This window comes from Glycine max, chromosome 1, assembly GCF_000004515.6.
Source record: "Glycine max cultivar Williams 82 chromosome 1, Glycine_max_v4.0, whole genome shotgun sequence".
Classification (NCBI taxonomy): Eukaryota; Viridiplantae; Streptophyta; class Magnoliopsida; order Fabales; family Fabaceae; genus Glycine; species Glycine max.
The window spans coordinates 7784326-7798734 of record NC_016088.4 but is presented as its reverse complement, the minus strand read 5'-3'; the positions used below and the strand labels follow the sequence as shown (position 1 = coordinate 7798734).

The following is a 14409-nucleotide window of genomic DNA, read 5'->3' as shown; positions in this document are numbered from 1 at the left end:
GCCATTTCTAATGTCATGGCACAAAGGGTTCCAATACTTTTCCAAGAACTTAAGGGCACGGATGAAACCTGAGGCGAAAATAGCACCAACGCCGAGAACATGCTCGTTTTTGGAAAAGCCCATAAAGCATTTGAGAATACATGCTCTGGTAAGAGTCTTGCCAGAGAATGGTCTCAATGGGGCTGGTGTAGTTTGTGTAAGGGTCAAAACCGTGTGTCTGATTTAAGATGATAATTCAATCCTATATATGTAAATAATAAGTACAAATAAATATTCAGTTTGATTTTTTTTTTTTTTTCATTTGAATTAGTGTAGTTTGTGTAAGGGTCAAAACCGTGTGTCTGATTTAAGATTATAATTCAATCCTATATATGAAAATAATAAGTACAAATAAATATTCACAGTTTGATTTTTTTTTTCATTTGAATTAGTGTAATTTGGAAAAAAATTAAGTAATTTGACACAAATGATTAATATATTAAAATTAAGGTTAAATTATTATGGTAGTATCTGAATTCGATCCTTGATCAAAATAATTTTTAATTAGACTTTACTTATTTTTCAATCAAACTCCAAATGAATTAGGATTCCTTTTCCTAAATGAATTAGAGGGTTAAAAAAAAGTATAAAAAAATATAGTTTGAAAAAACTTGGAAAAATAAATTAAGATTTGTTGTATATGAATTTATGTAGATAATAAATATGAAACCATCAAAGAGGAGGTTTGCAATTTGATATTTTTTTTAAATTATAAATAATTAAAAATAATATATCATAACATAAATTATTTATTTATTGTAAATTTAAAATATAATTTATATGTCTAAAGATATTTTATTTATTGTAATTTTTAATTATAATATAAATTATTTATTTAAAAATATTTATTTATTATAAATTATATTTTTTTATTGATAGATTATAAATTTTAATTGTATAAAACAAATTTTATTTTGTACAAGCTGCAGTCCTAGTATCCTACTATAAATCTATAATTATTAATAATGAGAATTATTTCATTACATATTTTATTGGATAATTTTACCTTTAAATTACTTCTTAAATTTCAAATTTTTTAACTTATATTAACTTCCCACAAATTTTATATTATTAATTTTTTTATTCTGTCATCTTTTTTTATTAATTATATTTAACTTACAATTTTTTTATTATTTAAAAAATTTAGAGTGACCTCTCTTCTCCTAGTATATAAATAAAGAACATTTATCTTTTATCATGCCAATTAAAGGTGTAATCTGGTACGTGGTCAAAGTCCCTTGGTGAGTTTAGTTCTGAGATTCCACAAAAAACAACCTGCGAACTGCGAAGTCATCAAGGTTTTGGTGGCACTTCAGCTCCTTTATCTGGGCATGGAAACATCTTCATCTGTGTCCAATAAGACCATAACATTGGAAGAATGGAACGGTTCTTCCCCCACAAAACTCTCCAAGACTTTCACCATCAAGGCTTCCTCTTCCTCTGTCCTCATCACAAGGTACTTTCCTTTTCCCATCATCATCATCATCATCCACCTCTTTCTTTCACACTTATTATTCTTTCTCCTTATTCCCAGATCTGGTGCCCGCTTTACCCATGTTTGGAGAAGGTTACTTCAGGCATTTGTCCCTGAGGCAAGCTTCTATTTTTACTCAGCATCTTCTCTATAAAATAAAAAAAAATTAAAAAAAAATTTGAAATTTTGTATGCTGACTAATTTCATCATGTAGGTTTTCTCTAAGTTCATCATTGTTGAAAAGGGTTTCCTTTTTTTTTTTTGTTGATTAACATACAGGGTTTTCCAAGCAGTGTGACTGCAGATTATGTTCCTTTTCAAATATGGGACTTATTGCAGGTAATAAACAATGGAGAAACAGTGTAATTGAGTTATTATTATGAGTAAATAGTGTATGCACCAACAATGTAAAGGATTTTTACATTGTCATCAAATCACAAATTGTCAGTTAACTTTAACAACAACTACATCAAAAGTCAAAATTACCATGACTTTTAATTGGTTGACCGTGACATTATAGAAATTAAACTCCATTGATATATCAAAACCATGTTTTCGAGTTAATTATGCATTGATTATGGCAGGGCCTGTCGACGTATATAAGGACTATGCTTTCTACCCAGGTAAGGCACTGGTTAACTGTTTTTGGATGTTGTTCTTGTTTTCATAAGAAGTCTTGAATAGTACATGAGTGGTCAACGAAATGCCTTTCAGGCTCTCCTGAGTGCTATTGGGGTTGGGGAGAAATCAGCTACAGTTATTGGTGCCACTTTTCAGGTATCGTCAACTAGTTATAATTTATATACTTGAGTAATGATTGAACCCCAATTTGTTAGATGGGGCTTGGGAGAAGAAGACTCAAGCCTTTATGTTTTTTTTTGGTAAATTTAGTCTTTTGTGTTTCTTAGGCTGGAATGTGTTATGTGTCGACAGTAGGATATTGAACTTTGAAACTGTTTCCAGTGGTTTTTGAGAGATCTAACTGGTATGCTTGGAGGAATCTTATTCACATTTTACCAGGTCTGCTTCTCTCATACAAACATGTTCCTTTATCTTATTAATTTTGAACTGAAATGTGCAATACTAGCTCTATGCAGACTGTCATATACTTGGATTGGCATATGCTGTTTCTCTCTTATCTAATGATTTTGAAATAATTTTTGAATTATATTTCTCTTTGTCTTGTCCCATATGTTGCAGGGATCAAATCTTGATAGCAATGCAAAAATGTGGCGATTGGTTGCAGATCTTATGAATGACCTAGGTAGATTCTTTCACATTCATCTTTTTCAAAAAATAAAATAAAATTATACTGCCATTTTCTACCTTCAGTCCCAATAGTGTATCAAATTTGAAATGCTTTTTACATGGCTATTAATGTCCAAGTCTCTCTATTTTTGCTTCATTAAAGTAAAAATTAATAGCAGGTCAATAGTGCATCTTTCCATAATGCTGGTTTGTGTTAAATTTGATCTTTCATATTGTATTCTTCATATCTCACATTGATTTGCTAAAGTTTTTGCTTTGTTTGCAGGAATGCTAATGGACCTCATTTCTCCATTGTTTCCATCAGCTTTTGTATTTGTTGTTTGCTTAGGAAGCATATCAAGATCTTTCAGTAAGTTCCAATATTGCTGGAAGTTTAAATTAAATGACTGATGTGATTCAAAGCTAATTGCTAGCTGTAGGTTATTTCCTCTTCTTTTTCCATGTAAGAAATATAAGATAATGGGACATTACATGATCTTCCAGTTCCTTATCAATTGTTAGATTTTAGCTTAAAACCAATTGGCATTAAGTGAAGTTGTCCAATAGATATATAAGCTGCACCTTGAGAATTGAGGCAAGCAATGTGGGACTTTCTAACCCCCCCCCCCCCCCCCCCCCCCCCTCCACTGATACCTGCTAGAACAAGCGAGCATACTAGAATAGGCAAGAACCAAGATGGGTTATATAGGCTTTGATACCATGTAACAATGTTTTATTGTGTAATGTTGTGTGCCAAGGATGATCACACTAAGCCTTTATTAAATAAGATCAGTATTGATTACATAGGATCAATCTAATAATGAGTAATAAGGACTAAATCACTAATTACTATCTAATCACAAATAACAGAATAATGTGTAATATTAACATCAATAAAGCTATTCGGCAGAAATATATGTTGAGTTATCCAAGATTAAGACTTTTTTTTTTCTTTTATTTCCTGATTGATATTTTATTTGTGTACTGATTTTTTTTCCTTTTTTCTCTCTATCAAAATATGATTATGAACTAGCTGGTGTTGCAAGTGGTGCCACTAGAGCAGCTTTGACTCAGCATTTTGCTCTTCAGGATAATGCTGCAGATATATCTGCAAAGGTTCTAGTTACAGTTATTCCAACTGTTAGATCATTATTTGAGAGTTAATGTCTATATTCAGTTGGGCATATATATTTGACTTATTAATGTATATCTATAGGAAGGAAGTCAAGAAACTGTGGCCACAATGATTGGCATGGCACTGGGAATGCTTGTTGCTCGCCTTACCATTGGGCACCCACTAGCCATTTGGTTTTCTTTTTTATCTTTGACCGTGTTTCATATGTATGGTACGTCTTTAAATTGTAATTTGTTTTATGCATATCCTTTGCATTGTAGAGTTGTGAAGAAAAGCCTGATATTAGGTATAAACCTGTCTCTGCAATACTGCTTTTGTTGTACAAACTACAAGAGAAAGAAAGAGGGAATCCGTGGTATATTTACCTTACCAAGTAGTAAAAGGAGGTTGTAGATTGATGATAGTAGCTTGCAAACAGCGATGTAGTTAATCTATTTCCTTACCAGTGTGTTTGGGACAATTAGGTAATCCATTTTTTACCAGGATAGACTATAGATAATGGGTGCTATTTTATTGCAACTAATGTTTAAATCTTGTGGAATATTTGTTGGTGGTTTGTGATAGAATGAAGATTGAATTTCTATTGTTACAAAGTTTGAGCTTATTAATGAGATTGTAATATATTACTTTCTCAGTAATTGAAAACATTATCTTCTCTCAAAATTAATCCCATATTATTTGAGAAGTTAGAGAGCTCATAATTTTAATCTGAAGGCATATGCCTGCCTTTTTCTATGCATAGTTCCCTTCTCCCCAAAATACACCGGCTAAATAGCACCAGCATTATATATGAAAACCTGATAATACAAATGATGTCCCTTGTCCATGCAGCAAACTACCGAGCTGTTCGGTGCCTTGCATTGAACTCATTAAACCCTGAAAGGAGCTCTATTCTTTTGCAGCATTTCATGGAGACTGGCCAAGGTATTGTCTGTTTCCATTCTTCATTCCTTATATCCACAATATACCTTTGAGTTTGATAATCTAATCTGTTTTTTTAATCTTACCATAAACAGGCCACATATTAGAGCACATTTTTGTCATCATTATAGTCTAGTTTTCAATTGTTTTGAGGTCTCTGTATCTTTAACCTCTTTTCCCAACCACCTCCCAAAAACAAGATTAATTTGGTAGATTCAACATCTTGTAAAAGGGCAATGTAATTTCCAAAATTTTACAATCTATCTGATTTTATTTTATTTTTTTATAATTATTGCTATGTATATTAATGCTTGTTTCTAAACTTTTTGCCAGTTCTCTCCCCTAAACAGGTCTCTTCTCAGGAGCATGTTTTACCCATACAGTTCATTTCATGGAGCTCAAAGAAAGCTAATTGTCTGCATAAGAAAGTATGTTTAGGCATGAGGATTTCTTCATTCGATAACATGGAAATGTAAGTGTTATAGTTTCCACTTTCCAGCTATGTGCAGATTTGCCTGAACTTATTCATTGCATTATTAGTGTTTTGCATTACCCAAATCCAAATGGAAGTCAAGGTAAATGGTACGCTATGTTGTGTTCTAACTTCAAATAGCTCAAATCATAATATTTTACTATTGTCATCGTTAGCTAACTGAGCTCCAGAGAGTAACCTATTCAAGATTGAAAGCATTATTTAGCTCTTGCCCTGCCTATATCACCGGTATTGGCTCAAAATATGAGCTGTCCATGATTGAGAATACCTTTGAAATGTCATTAACAAAGCTTAATTAGCAAATTCTTTTTTTTCTGTGACACTGACAGCAAGGAGCATTTGCTTTGTGCAGCACCTTACTACACAAAAGGTGGAGTTTGCCTCATTATTTTTACTTCTGTTTGTTTCCTCTTTCCATCTGTAGCCTTGAAACCTCATATCATTCTTTATTGTTTCTGTATACAGCCAAGTATTTACTTGTGGAAAGGAAGGGAATCATTGATGTTATTGTGCATAAAGATTCGAATGCTGCAGATGTCCTAAAGTCATTCTTTCATGCTCTTGTCTTGGCAAAGAATGTTCATAAAAGCAAATCTTTGCATTCAGAGGGTCAAAAATGGATAGATTATCAATATGAAGTATTTATTCAGAAGGTAATTCTTTAATCTTTTAGTTAAATTTGATTTAGCTTCTATATTTTCAGTAATATTTTAACAGTACGATATGGAAATATTTTCACTTTCTTGATATGATATGGGAATCAAACTAAATTGATAGCATGCCACCTGCTCTTGCCTGAATTTTATATCCACCAAGTGGGATATTAAGTACTCTCTTTGTGTTTTGTGCAGCTCAAGTCATTAGGCTGGAAAACAGAACGGCTTCTATCACCTATAATATGGAGGGCATACTGGAGCTATGAACCATTGGAAGAAAAAAATGATTAGGGTCATGTCATGAACATTGTTCTAGAGAAGGTAATTAGTGGCATCTATGGATGGATTGAGATTATTTGATAGGAGATTGAATATTGGGGCATTTGTTCCAAAGTGGAATGATTATATGTTAGACAGTTGGTGTATGAACCTTTTTCTAATTTATGATTTCACCAAACTTGTATGGCATTTGGTAGGATCATTCCATGGTAATTCAATCTAGAAGGATACTGCCATTCAAATCATGGTTGGTTATGTCGAAGTTGTTAGGATTTTTTTTTCTTTTCAAAATTTAAAAATAAATTCTTTGAGAAACTTGAGATAGAAGATTAGATTCATCTGATCTTAGACTTTATCTTTTTTGTTTTCTCTTGTAAACAAGCATCCATTTTCATCTATGACTGTTTATTGTTGAATACAGCCTAGTTATATTCATAAAAAATCCACCGTTACCACTTGTGAACTTTAGGAGTTCGAGTTTTCATTAACTTAAATTACTTTATGCAATGATTTAATAGTTTGCCTGGGATATTATCTAAATTGGAAACAGTGACAACTGAGACCAAGTAACTGAGGTATCCAATTTCAACGTTCATTTTTCAAGTTGACCATATAATAATACCCGTTTACAAAACACTGACGAAGAAATGAGTGGCGAAAGATCCTTATAAAAACATTCAAAATGACCACACTCATCTTCGTAAAAAAACTAAACAAATTTTATTTCGAAAGAACAATGCGAGAGCAATTCCGACTTTTTCCATAACTAAATCTTATCTAAAATACAAATCACATCTATGACTACATTGATTTGTTCCATTGATCATTGTTCACAGGGTGAACACTCAATGTCAACGTACAAATATTTTGAATTTTAAACTAGCCACATCTAACTGAAAATGTGTGACGTACATGGTACTGAAGGGGCAATGTGCAAGGTAAGGGCATATATTCTTTATAGTTAACAACAACAATCTCCTTATGTTATTAGAGAAAACAAAAGTGGGTCAAAATTGAACTTTCAATTCTTACAGGGCATTGTATCATTAACTTACTATACACTAACATCAGAACTATTTTTTCTTACTTGTCTTTTCTTGAACTTCCAAAACTCATCTTTCTGCCTCCTCACTTTCACACTCATTTTACTTTTAATCATACCAAGCAAGGAACTCCAAACCTTGTTTTTCCGTGCAGGTCTGGTCTCCAGAAGGGCCTGATGCGTCTGGTATGAACTGCCATCCATCATCTGCCCACTCTTAATCATCTGCTTGTGATAAAGAAATGCCCGCCTAAAATCTCGAACTCGGACAAAGGCAAATATCATAGTTGAATAAGTTATAGAATCTGGTTTTAATTTAAGAACTGCCATCTCTTTCATTAGTTGTGGCAGCTTCGAGGGTTGCCCTCCTCGTGCATATGCATTGATCGGCATATTGTAAGTCACCACTGTTGGTTGCAATCCAACTTTTCCAAATTCAGATATTACTTCTCTTGCTTCCATGTAGAGACCTTGTTTAGCAAAACCATCAACAAGAATGTTGAATGTAACCCCTGTTCCTTCAACTTTCTCACTCATCATCAACTTCCATATTTTCATTAATGTTTGGGCATCACCTGCACGCCTAAACACATCTAGTAAAGTAGTGTAGGTTTCTATGGAAGGTTTAATACCTTCGCTTTGCATGTTTTCAAATGCTGTATAAGCTTTCTCGTGCAAGCCACTAACCGAATATGCATGGATCAGTGCTGTATAAGAATGTAATGTGGGTTTTATACCAACTTTCTTCATCTTCAAGAATGCATCTGCTGCAGCCATGTCAGTCATATTCTTTTGCTTACCATATGCACTGATTAGACAAGTATATGATGTGGCATTTGGCTTCAAGCCAACATCCTGCATTTCTTCCAGTAACTTTTCTACAATCTTAGGTTGCATTCTTCTACTGTATGCATGCATTAGGATGTTGTAGGTAGCTGCAGTAGGTTTAATACATTTAGCTTTCATCTCAACAAAAAGGCCTTCGGCTGCTTCTATGTGGTTGGATTTACAAAATGCATCCATCAGAGTGTTGAACACAATTGCATTTGAAGAAACCCCTGTTTTCTCCATCTTGGATTGGATGATGAGAGCTTGCCTCCTCAGACCCTCAACACAAAATGACTTTATTAATGCAACTAGGACTTCTTCACTCCATCTGACCCCTTTTCTGTTCATTTTCTCAAAAAATTGCCATGCATCTTTTGCACTATGGCCAAGTTCTCTCATAATGGTAACCATAATAGAACATGTCATATGATCAGGATGAATATTCTCTGTTTCCATTGACTCATACACCTTCCAAGCATCTTCATACCTAAAACAGCAACAATAAACTCTTACAGTATGGCATATTTCACCAAAAAAAAATGCTTCCTTGAACAATGTAAGAACATTTGTCAGAGGAAGAGAAAGGAATTAAATATTTAAATATCTAAATTATAGTTAGTATTTTCCCAACTTAGAACAGTTTTAAGTTTGGAAGCAGTACAGGGAACCTAAACAGGTGAGTTAGAAGAGCTCTTCTAAATTGTATTGAAACAGGATCTTAATGAGAAATATCAGAATTCTTGGACATGCAGCTACTTAAGTTTCATAAACTTAATAGTTGTTCATAGGCTTCTTAATAACAAACTAACCGACAAACATAAGACCAAGCAAGCCCAACAGGTATTTTCCATCTGCCATAAAGGAAAAACTAAATTAGTAGAAGAGACTTGGATATGATTTGCTTCAAAACCAAGAACTAGCCAAGTCACCAACATGGTCACTAATTAATGATTAACCTCCAATTAAAGGGTTTAAATTATATTCTATCAAAAATCAAATTATATATTCCCACAAATTCACAACTATAACAATAAAAATACAGAAACATTAAAAAAAAGGCATTTTAGATTTTACAAACAATGTACTTTGAGTTCCACCTTTAAATAATAATATACAGCAACAACTGTTTTCCAACACAATTAATAAAGCTGTGAATTGAAAGTAAAGTCCATTGAGAGAACTTGAAAAGAATATGAACAACCACCTAACACAACATGGCAAAACTGATGTGAATATTCATATCATAAGTCACGGAATTATCTTGGTTGGTCTTTGTTCAATTTTCCAGAATCCAAATATCACCATTAATCAGAATTACAAGTAAGCTAAAATGAGAAAGGGCATCATTCCTTTACACTACTGCTTAGATAACAAACTTGTAGCACTAGCACATAGTTCATTTCTTAATTTCCTTGGAGAGATGAGAACAACGATTAAAAGTATTATAATAGTGAAACAACTCAAAAAGAATTTAAGTTAAATGTGTAACATCCTATCTAACAGAAAAAGAGGTTTTATAATATGCTCAGCAGTTTGTGGCTGCAACACCAGGGTTTTTGGGGTCTCTACAACTGCAATTACGGTTGCATCAGCCTCATTGGTATGCAATTTACTGAAATATCAGGGATTGCAAACAAACCGCAATCACAATTTAAAACCTTGGCAAAAGGTACAAGCAATTTTGATTTTGACTACTATCCTTTATTACATAAGTTAATCTTCCCATTCCTAGGACCCACAAAAGCAGCGAGAAAGAAACATAGCAAGCCATATAATTGTGTAAGAATTGTGTACCTGCCACAAGACAGAAGACCTGAAATTGTGGCATTATAAACATGAACATCTCTGAACTCCTTGGTAGATGGCAAGTTTCTGAACAACTCCATCACCTCATCACCCATCCCTCCTTTTCCCAACAATGGAAACAACACAGTACAAGTCCCAGGTGTAACAAGTGATGGTTCCTGCAGCCTCATCCACTGAAAGAAGCACACACAACACAGCAGAAGGTGCTCCTCCCCAAGAATTTCCAGAACCTCGCAGCACTCTTTCTCACTGACCCTTCCTTCATATTCAACCAAAGCCTCCTCAAGAGTCAAATTTTTCACAAGTTCCTTGCAAGCTGAACAATTTCCCCCACAATGCCCTCAGCCCCAGGCAATTCCCTCTTTTGAAAACACCCCATCTCTTCATTCTCCAAATTCATTTCAGATTCTTCATCCAGGTCCGTGGCAAGATGCCACGAAATGTGAGGGTCCTCCTCAAGGTACAATTTTTCTTCGTTTTGAGGGTCTTGGGAGGAAACCCATTTGCTACTTTCGAAGAAATTGTAGTTTGGTACATTTGGTTCATCTGGGTCATGGCGTTCTTCTTCTTCTTCTTCTTCTTGGAGATATGGGAGGGGAATGGGGGTTGTTGAAGAGTGAGGGACATTAGATGGTGATGCACCGAGAGAGACTGATGATGTTGGGGTTTTGGCGTGTAAGAGGAAGAAGGGTTTCGAAAGAGTGTGAAGTGGAAGAGTGAAGGTAGAAGATGCAAGAAGAAGAAGAAAGTGGTCTATGGTGGATGAGGCTCAGAGACATGCTTCGTCTCTATACAAATGCAGACGTTATCTTGTTAGTTCTACACGGTACCATCACTACCATCGGATATGTCTGTGTTTCTTTTTCTTTTCTTTTCTTTTCTTTTTTTACTAAAGCGGGTATTGTCGTAAAATAATTTATCAAAATAGGTGTTTTTTAAAATTATTTATTTATTAGGGGTAATTTTTTGACAAAATTGTATTTTTGGTCCCCTAATTTATTTCCAATTTCGGATTTGGTCCCCAGTAATTTAATTCACGAATTAGGTCCTCTTATTTTGTAAAATCGTGCAATGTTGGTCCTCTAGGCCACGATTAGACGTTGACCGTTAGCAAGTGATGTTGATCGTCACGTGTCACGTTCTTATTGGATGATGATCGTCACGTGTCATGTTCTGATTGGATGTCAATTCCATGAAAGATGAGATGCATTATTGTTTTCATTGATCAATCAAAACATGACACGTGGCAGTCATCATCCAATAAGAACATGGCACGTGGCAGTCAACATCACTTGCTAACAGTCAACGTCCAATTGTGACCTGGGGGACCAACATTGCACGATTTTACAAAATAGGAGGACCCAATTCGTGATTTAAATTACTGGATGACCAAATCCGAGACTGGATATAAACTGGAGAACTAAAAATACAATTTTGCCTAATTTTTTCCCTAAAATTAAGGAGTGGCGCTTTGCTTTCATTCTTTATCTTTTTGTAGGAGACGTTAGACTTAGGCTTGACACCTCTTTAGGTGTTTGATCACTAAAAAAGGCGCCTGGTAGAGGCTTGCTTTCTGACGTCACCCTGGCTTTCTCACCTTGCTTTCTTATTTACAAGGGAGGCACCACCCTGTCAGTCTCCGCTGAAGCCGTTACACTACCTGCATTCACTCATGCATCTTCGTTTTCATATATTTTCTTCAAAGTAGAAAATTGGAAATATATTTTTTTCCAGAAAACCACACTCAAACAATCATCAATGCATTCATCATAAAAATTGTTTCCATTTTTTACTTTGTATAAAAAAATATACTTGTAGGAAAAAATATAGTAGAAAATATTTATTGTCATTTTTTTAATTTGTGAAAAAAAAATAGTATGATGCATTTTTAAAAATACCTGGAAATGAGGGCGCATGGGTAAAGGCAAATAGTGTGGTGCCTTCAAGTGGAGACAATCAGGTAGCGCTATGAAAATCGACCCAATTGAGGCATTGGGTTAGTAGATAACTGGTTGAACTAGGGATTCACTTATTGATCCGGTTGACTTGGTATGTATTAAAAAATTAAATATATATATATATATATATATATATATATATATATATATATATATATATATATATATATATATATAATACAGCTAACAAAATATTTTCAATCCATAGTCTATATTCTAATATTACATAATTATTTATGGCTACAAATTATTTTGTTGGGTGTTATCATTAAATTACTAAGAAAGCCTTGTTATATTTTCCATGGTTAAGTACAAAACTTGTCAAAATTGTCATGAGCAAGTCTAGTAAAAATGTATAAAACACATAAATATTAAATCATATCAACATCAAAATAATAATTATTAGTTATTATATATTGTTATCAAGATCAAAATAATATTATAAGGGCATATTATATGATAGTATTCAATAATTAGCTACTAATAGTTTCACATATTTTACAAATTGTAAAAAAATCTGTAAAAAAAAAAGGAATTGTAAAAAGAATTTAAAATTGATTGACTGAGTCAAATCAGGCCAATCTGATCTGGGTCACGGATTTTAACTAAACCTGGCCAAGTCAAACCTGGTTGATCTAGGTCGATTGCATTTTCAGTCCAATAGCTTAACTAGACTAAACAGGCCATCGATTTAATTGGTTTGACTGGTCGGACCAACTTGATTTTCACAACTATACAGCTAGGGAGGCACCTCCTTTGTAAACAAGAAGCAAGGGTGGAGACCATCAGAGTGACACCTCTTTTGCTAACAAGAAACCAAGCCTTTACCTGACACCTTCTTCACTAATAGGACACCTAAAGCGGTGTCAAAACTCAGCTTAATGCCTCCTCCAAAAGGACAAAGCTTGAATGTGAGGCTCCTTCATCTTACATGATAAAAATACCCCTTACAAGTAAATATTTTTTAAAAACACCTATTTTGGTAAATTGTTTTACAAAAATACCCTGTTTGGTTTTAGAGATAGTTGGGATCAATACTTGTCTTTGACAGAGTTTGCTTATAATATTAGTTATTAGTCTAGTATTCAGATGGCACCTTTTGAGACCTTTTATAGGAGGCATTGTAGATCACTAAAGCCTAGATTGGTAAGTCTAGATCTAATTCAAGAAGTTATTGAGAAGGTCAAGGTAATTTGAGATTACTTGTGATTGCTTAGAATAGACAAAAGTCTTATTCAGATTTGAGGCATTGACCTTTAGAGTTCTGTGTGGGAGAGTATGTGTTTTTGTGTGTGTCTCCAATGAAGGGTATCTTACATTTTGACTGAAAAGGTAAGCCTAGTCCCATGTTTATTGGTCATTTTAAGATTCTAGAGAGGGTGGGGCAAGTGGCTTATCGCTTAGCCCTCCTACTTGATCTATCAGGGGTTCATCCAGATTTCCATGTGTCGATGCTTCAAAAGTATGTTCATGATCCATTTCATATTATTCAGTACCACTCGATGCAACTTGATGAGAATGTAAGCTATATAGAACAACCAGTGCCTATAGTGGACAAACGCGTGAAGCGTTTATGTTCTAAGGATGTTGTGTAAGTGAAAGTGGCTTGGAGAGGACCAAATGGTGAGGAGATTACTTATGAGCCATAAATTGTTATGTGTGAGAAGTACCTTCACTTGTTTGAGACTTAAGGTTAGTCATAGATCAAATTCGAGGATGAATTTTCCTTAAGAGGGGAAGAATAAAACGCACCATTTCACTTTTAGGAGGAAAAAATAATATAATAATAAAACACAACAAAGTCTTTTCCATTTTTAAAGTAGAGCCCCTACCATATCAACGTGAACATTGCTTTTTCCAGCCGTATAATCACCATTTTCTTCCTCCTACTCTTCTACCCCTTTTACTTTATTGTTCCAAAACCCACCAAGTTAATTACACCCTTGTGACGCTAAAGCATGGGAAATTGATTGGAGTTAAAGAGGAATAATATTCATCTCTTTAAAATTCTCTATTTGAGCTCTTTGAGGTAAATCTATAACCCATCAAGGTAAATGAGTATTTTTATGACGTAGATTAGTTATGGGTTGTGTGTGAGGGGTTGGAAAATTAAATAGTAGGATTGTTGTGGGTTCCTCAAAATCCTAGGCATGTTAAATTTGAGGATTTTGTTTAATCTCTTGTTCTTTTTTATTTTAATGCCTAAATTTCATGGAAAATAAGCTGGATGCTCCTCCCAATGACATTGAAAGACATTAATTGTGTTCTCTTAGGTTGTGAGTTGCTAATCTACTTAGTGACACTTTTAAATGTTTTAGGAGAAGAAAGTAAATTTCAAAATATATGCTTTTTGTGATTTTGATTTCTACGAGTATTTGAGAATGAATTAAATTTTTTATTTTACTTTATTGGAATTCATTCTTTGAGTTCTTAACAGTTTTGATAATTATTGAAAATGTGGAAATTGGTTTTCTCATTATGAGTTTGTGATTGATTTTCGTTTCCTACAACGAAGAGATAATTTAAACTA

The 14409-nt window shown here is 33.8% G+C and overlaps 1 protein-coding gene and 1 pseudogene across 2 annotated transcripts; one reads left to right on the top strand and one right to left on the bottom strand.

The window, feature by feature from the left end:
- The first annotated feature begins 1236 nt into the window (after positions 1–1236).
- Positions 1237–6646, top strand: LOC100815127 (protein root UVB sensitive 3). Of its 2 annotated transcripts, XM_006573090.3 has the most exons (15): positions 1237–1495; positions 1574–1631; positions 1793–1852; positions 2098–2136; positions 2228–2290; positions 2477–2533; positions 2714–2777; positions 3048–3131; positions 3795–3877; positions 3978–4107; positions 4728–4820; positions 5151–5289; positions 5640–5680; positions 5776–5963; positions 6162–6646. In XM_006573090.3, exons 1-15 carry the CDS (start codon positions 1371–1373, stop codon positions 6255–6257), a joined length of 1320 nt encoding a protein of 439 aa, XP_006573153.1. In that variant the 5' UTR covers positions 1237–1370; the 3' UTR covers positions 6258–6646. The 2 variants fall into 2 exon arrangements, 1 of the variants encoding a protein (XP_006573153.1); XR_003266513.2 differs by lacking the exon at positions 6162–6646 and having other exon boundaries at positions 1252–1495; positions 5168–5289; positions 5776–5877.
- A 531-nt stretch (positions 6647–7177) lies between these two features.
- On the bottom strand, positions 7178–10817 carry LOC100814076 (pentatricopeptide repeat-containing protein At5g50280, chloroplastic-like; annotated as a pseudogene).
- Positions 10818–14409: the final 3592 nt, after the last annotated feature.

What these genes read in the sequence shown, in the direction of transcription:
- LOC100815127 (XM_006573090.3), top strand. Translation starts at nt 1,371, where the DNA reads ATGGAAACATCTTCATCTGTGTCCAATAAGACCATAACATTGGAAGAA. An exon ending in AAATATGGGACTTATTGCAG is followed by an intron (nt 1,853 to 2,097) that starts GTAATAAACAAT and finishes TGATTATGGCAG; the next exon opens with GGCCTGTCGACGTATATAAG. An exon ending in TTATTGGTGCCACTTTTCAG is followed by an intron (nt 2,291 to 2,476) that starts GTATCGTCAACT and finishes AACTGTTTCCAG; the next exon opens with TGGTTTTTGAGAGATCTAAC.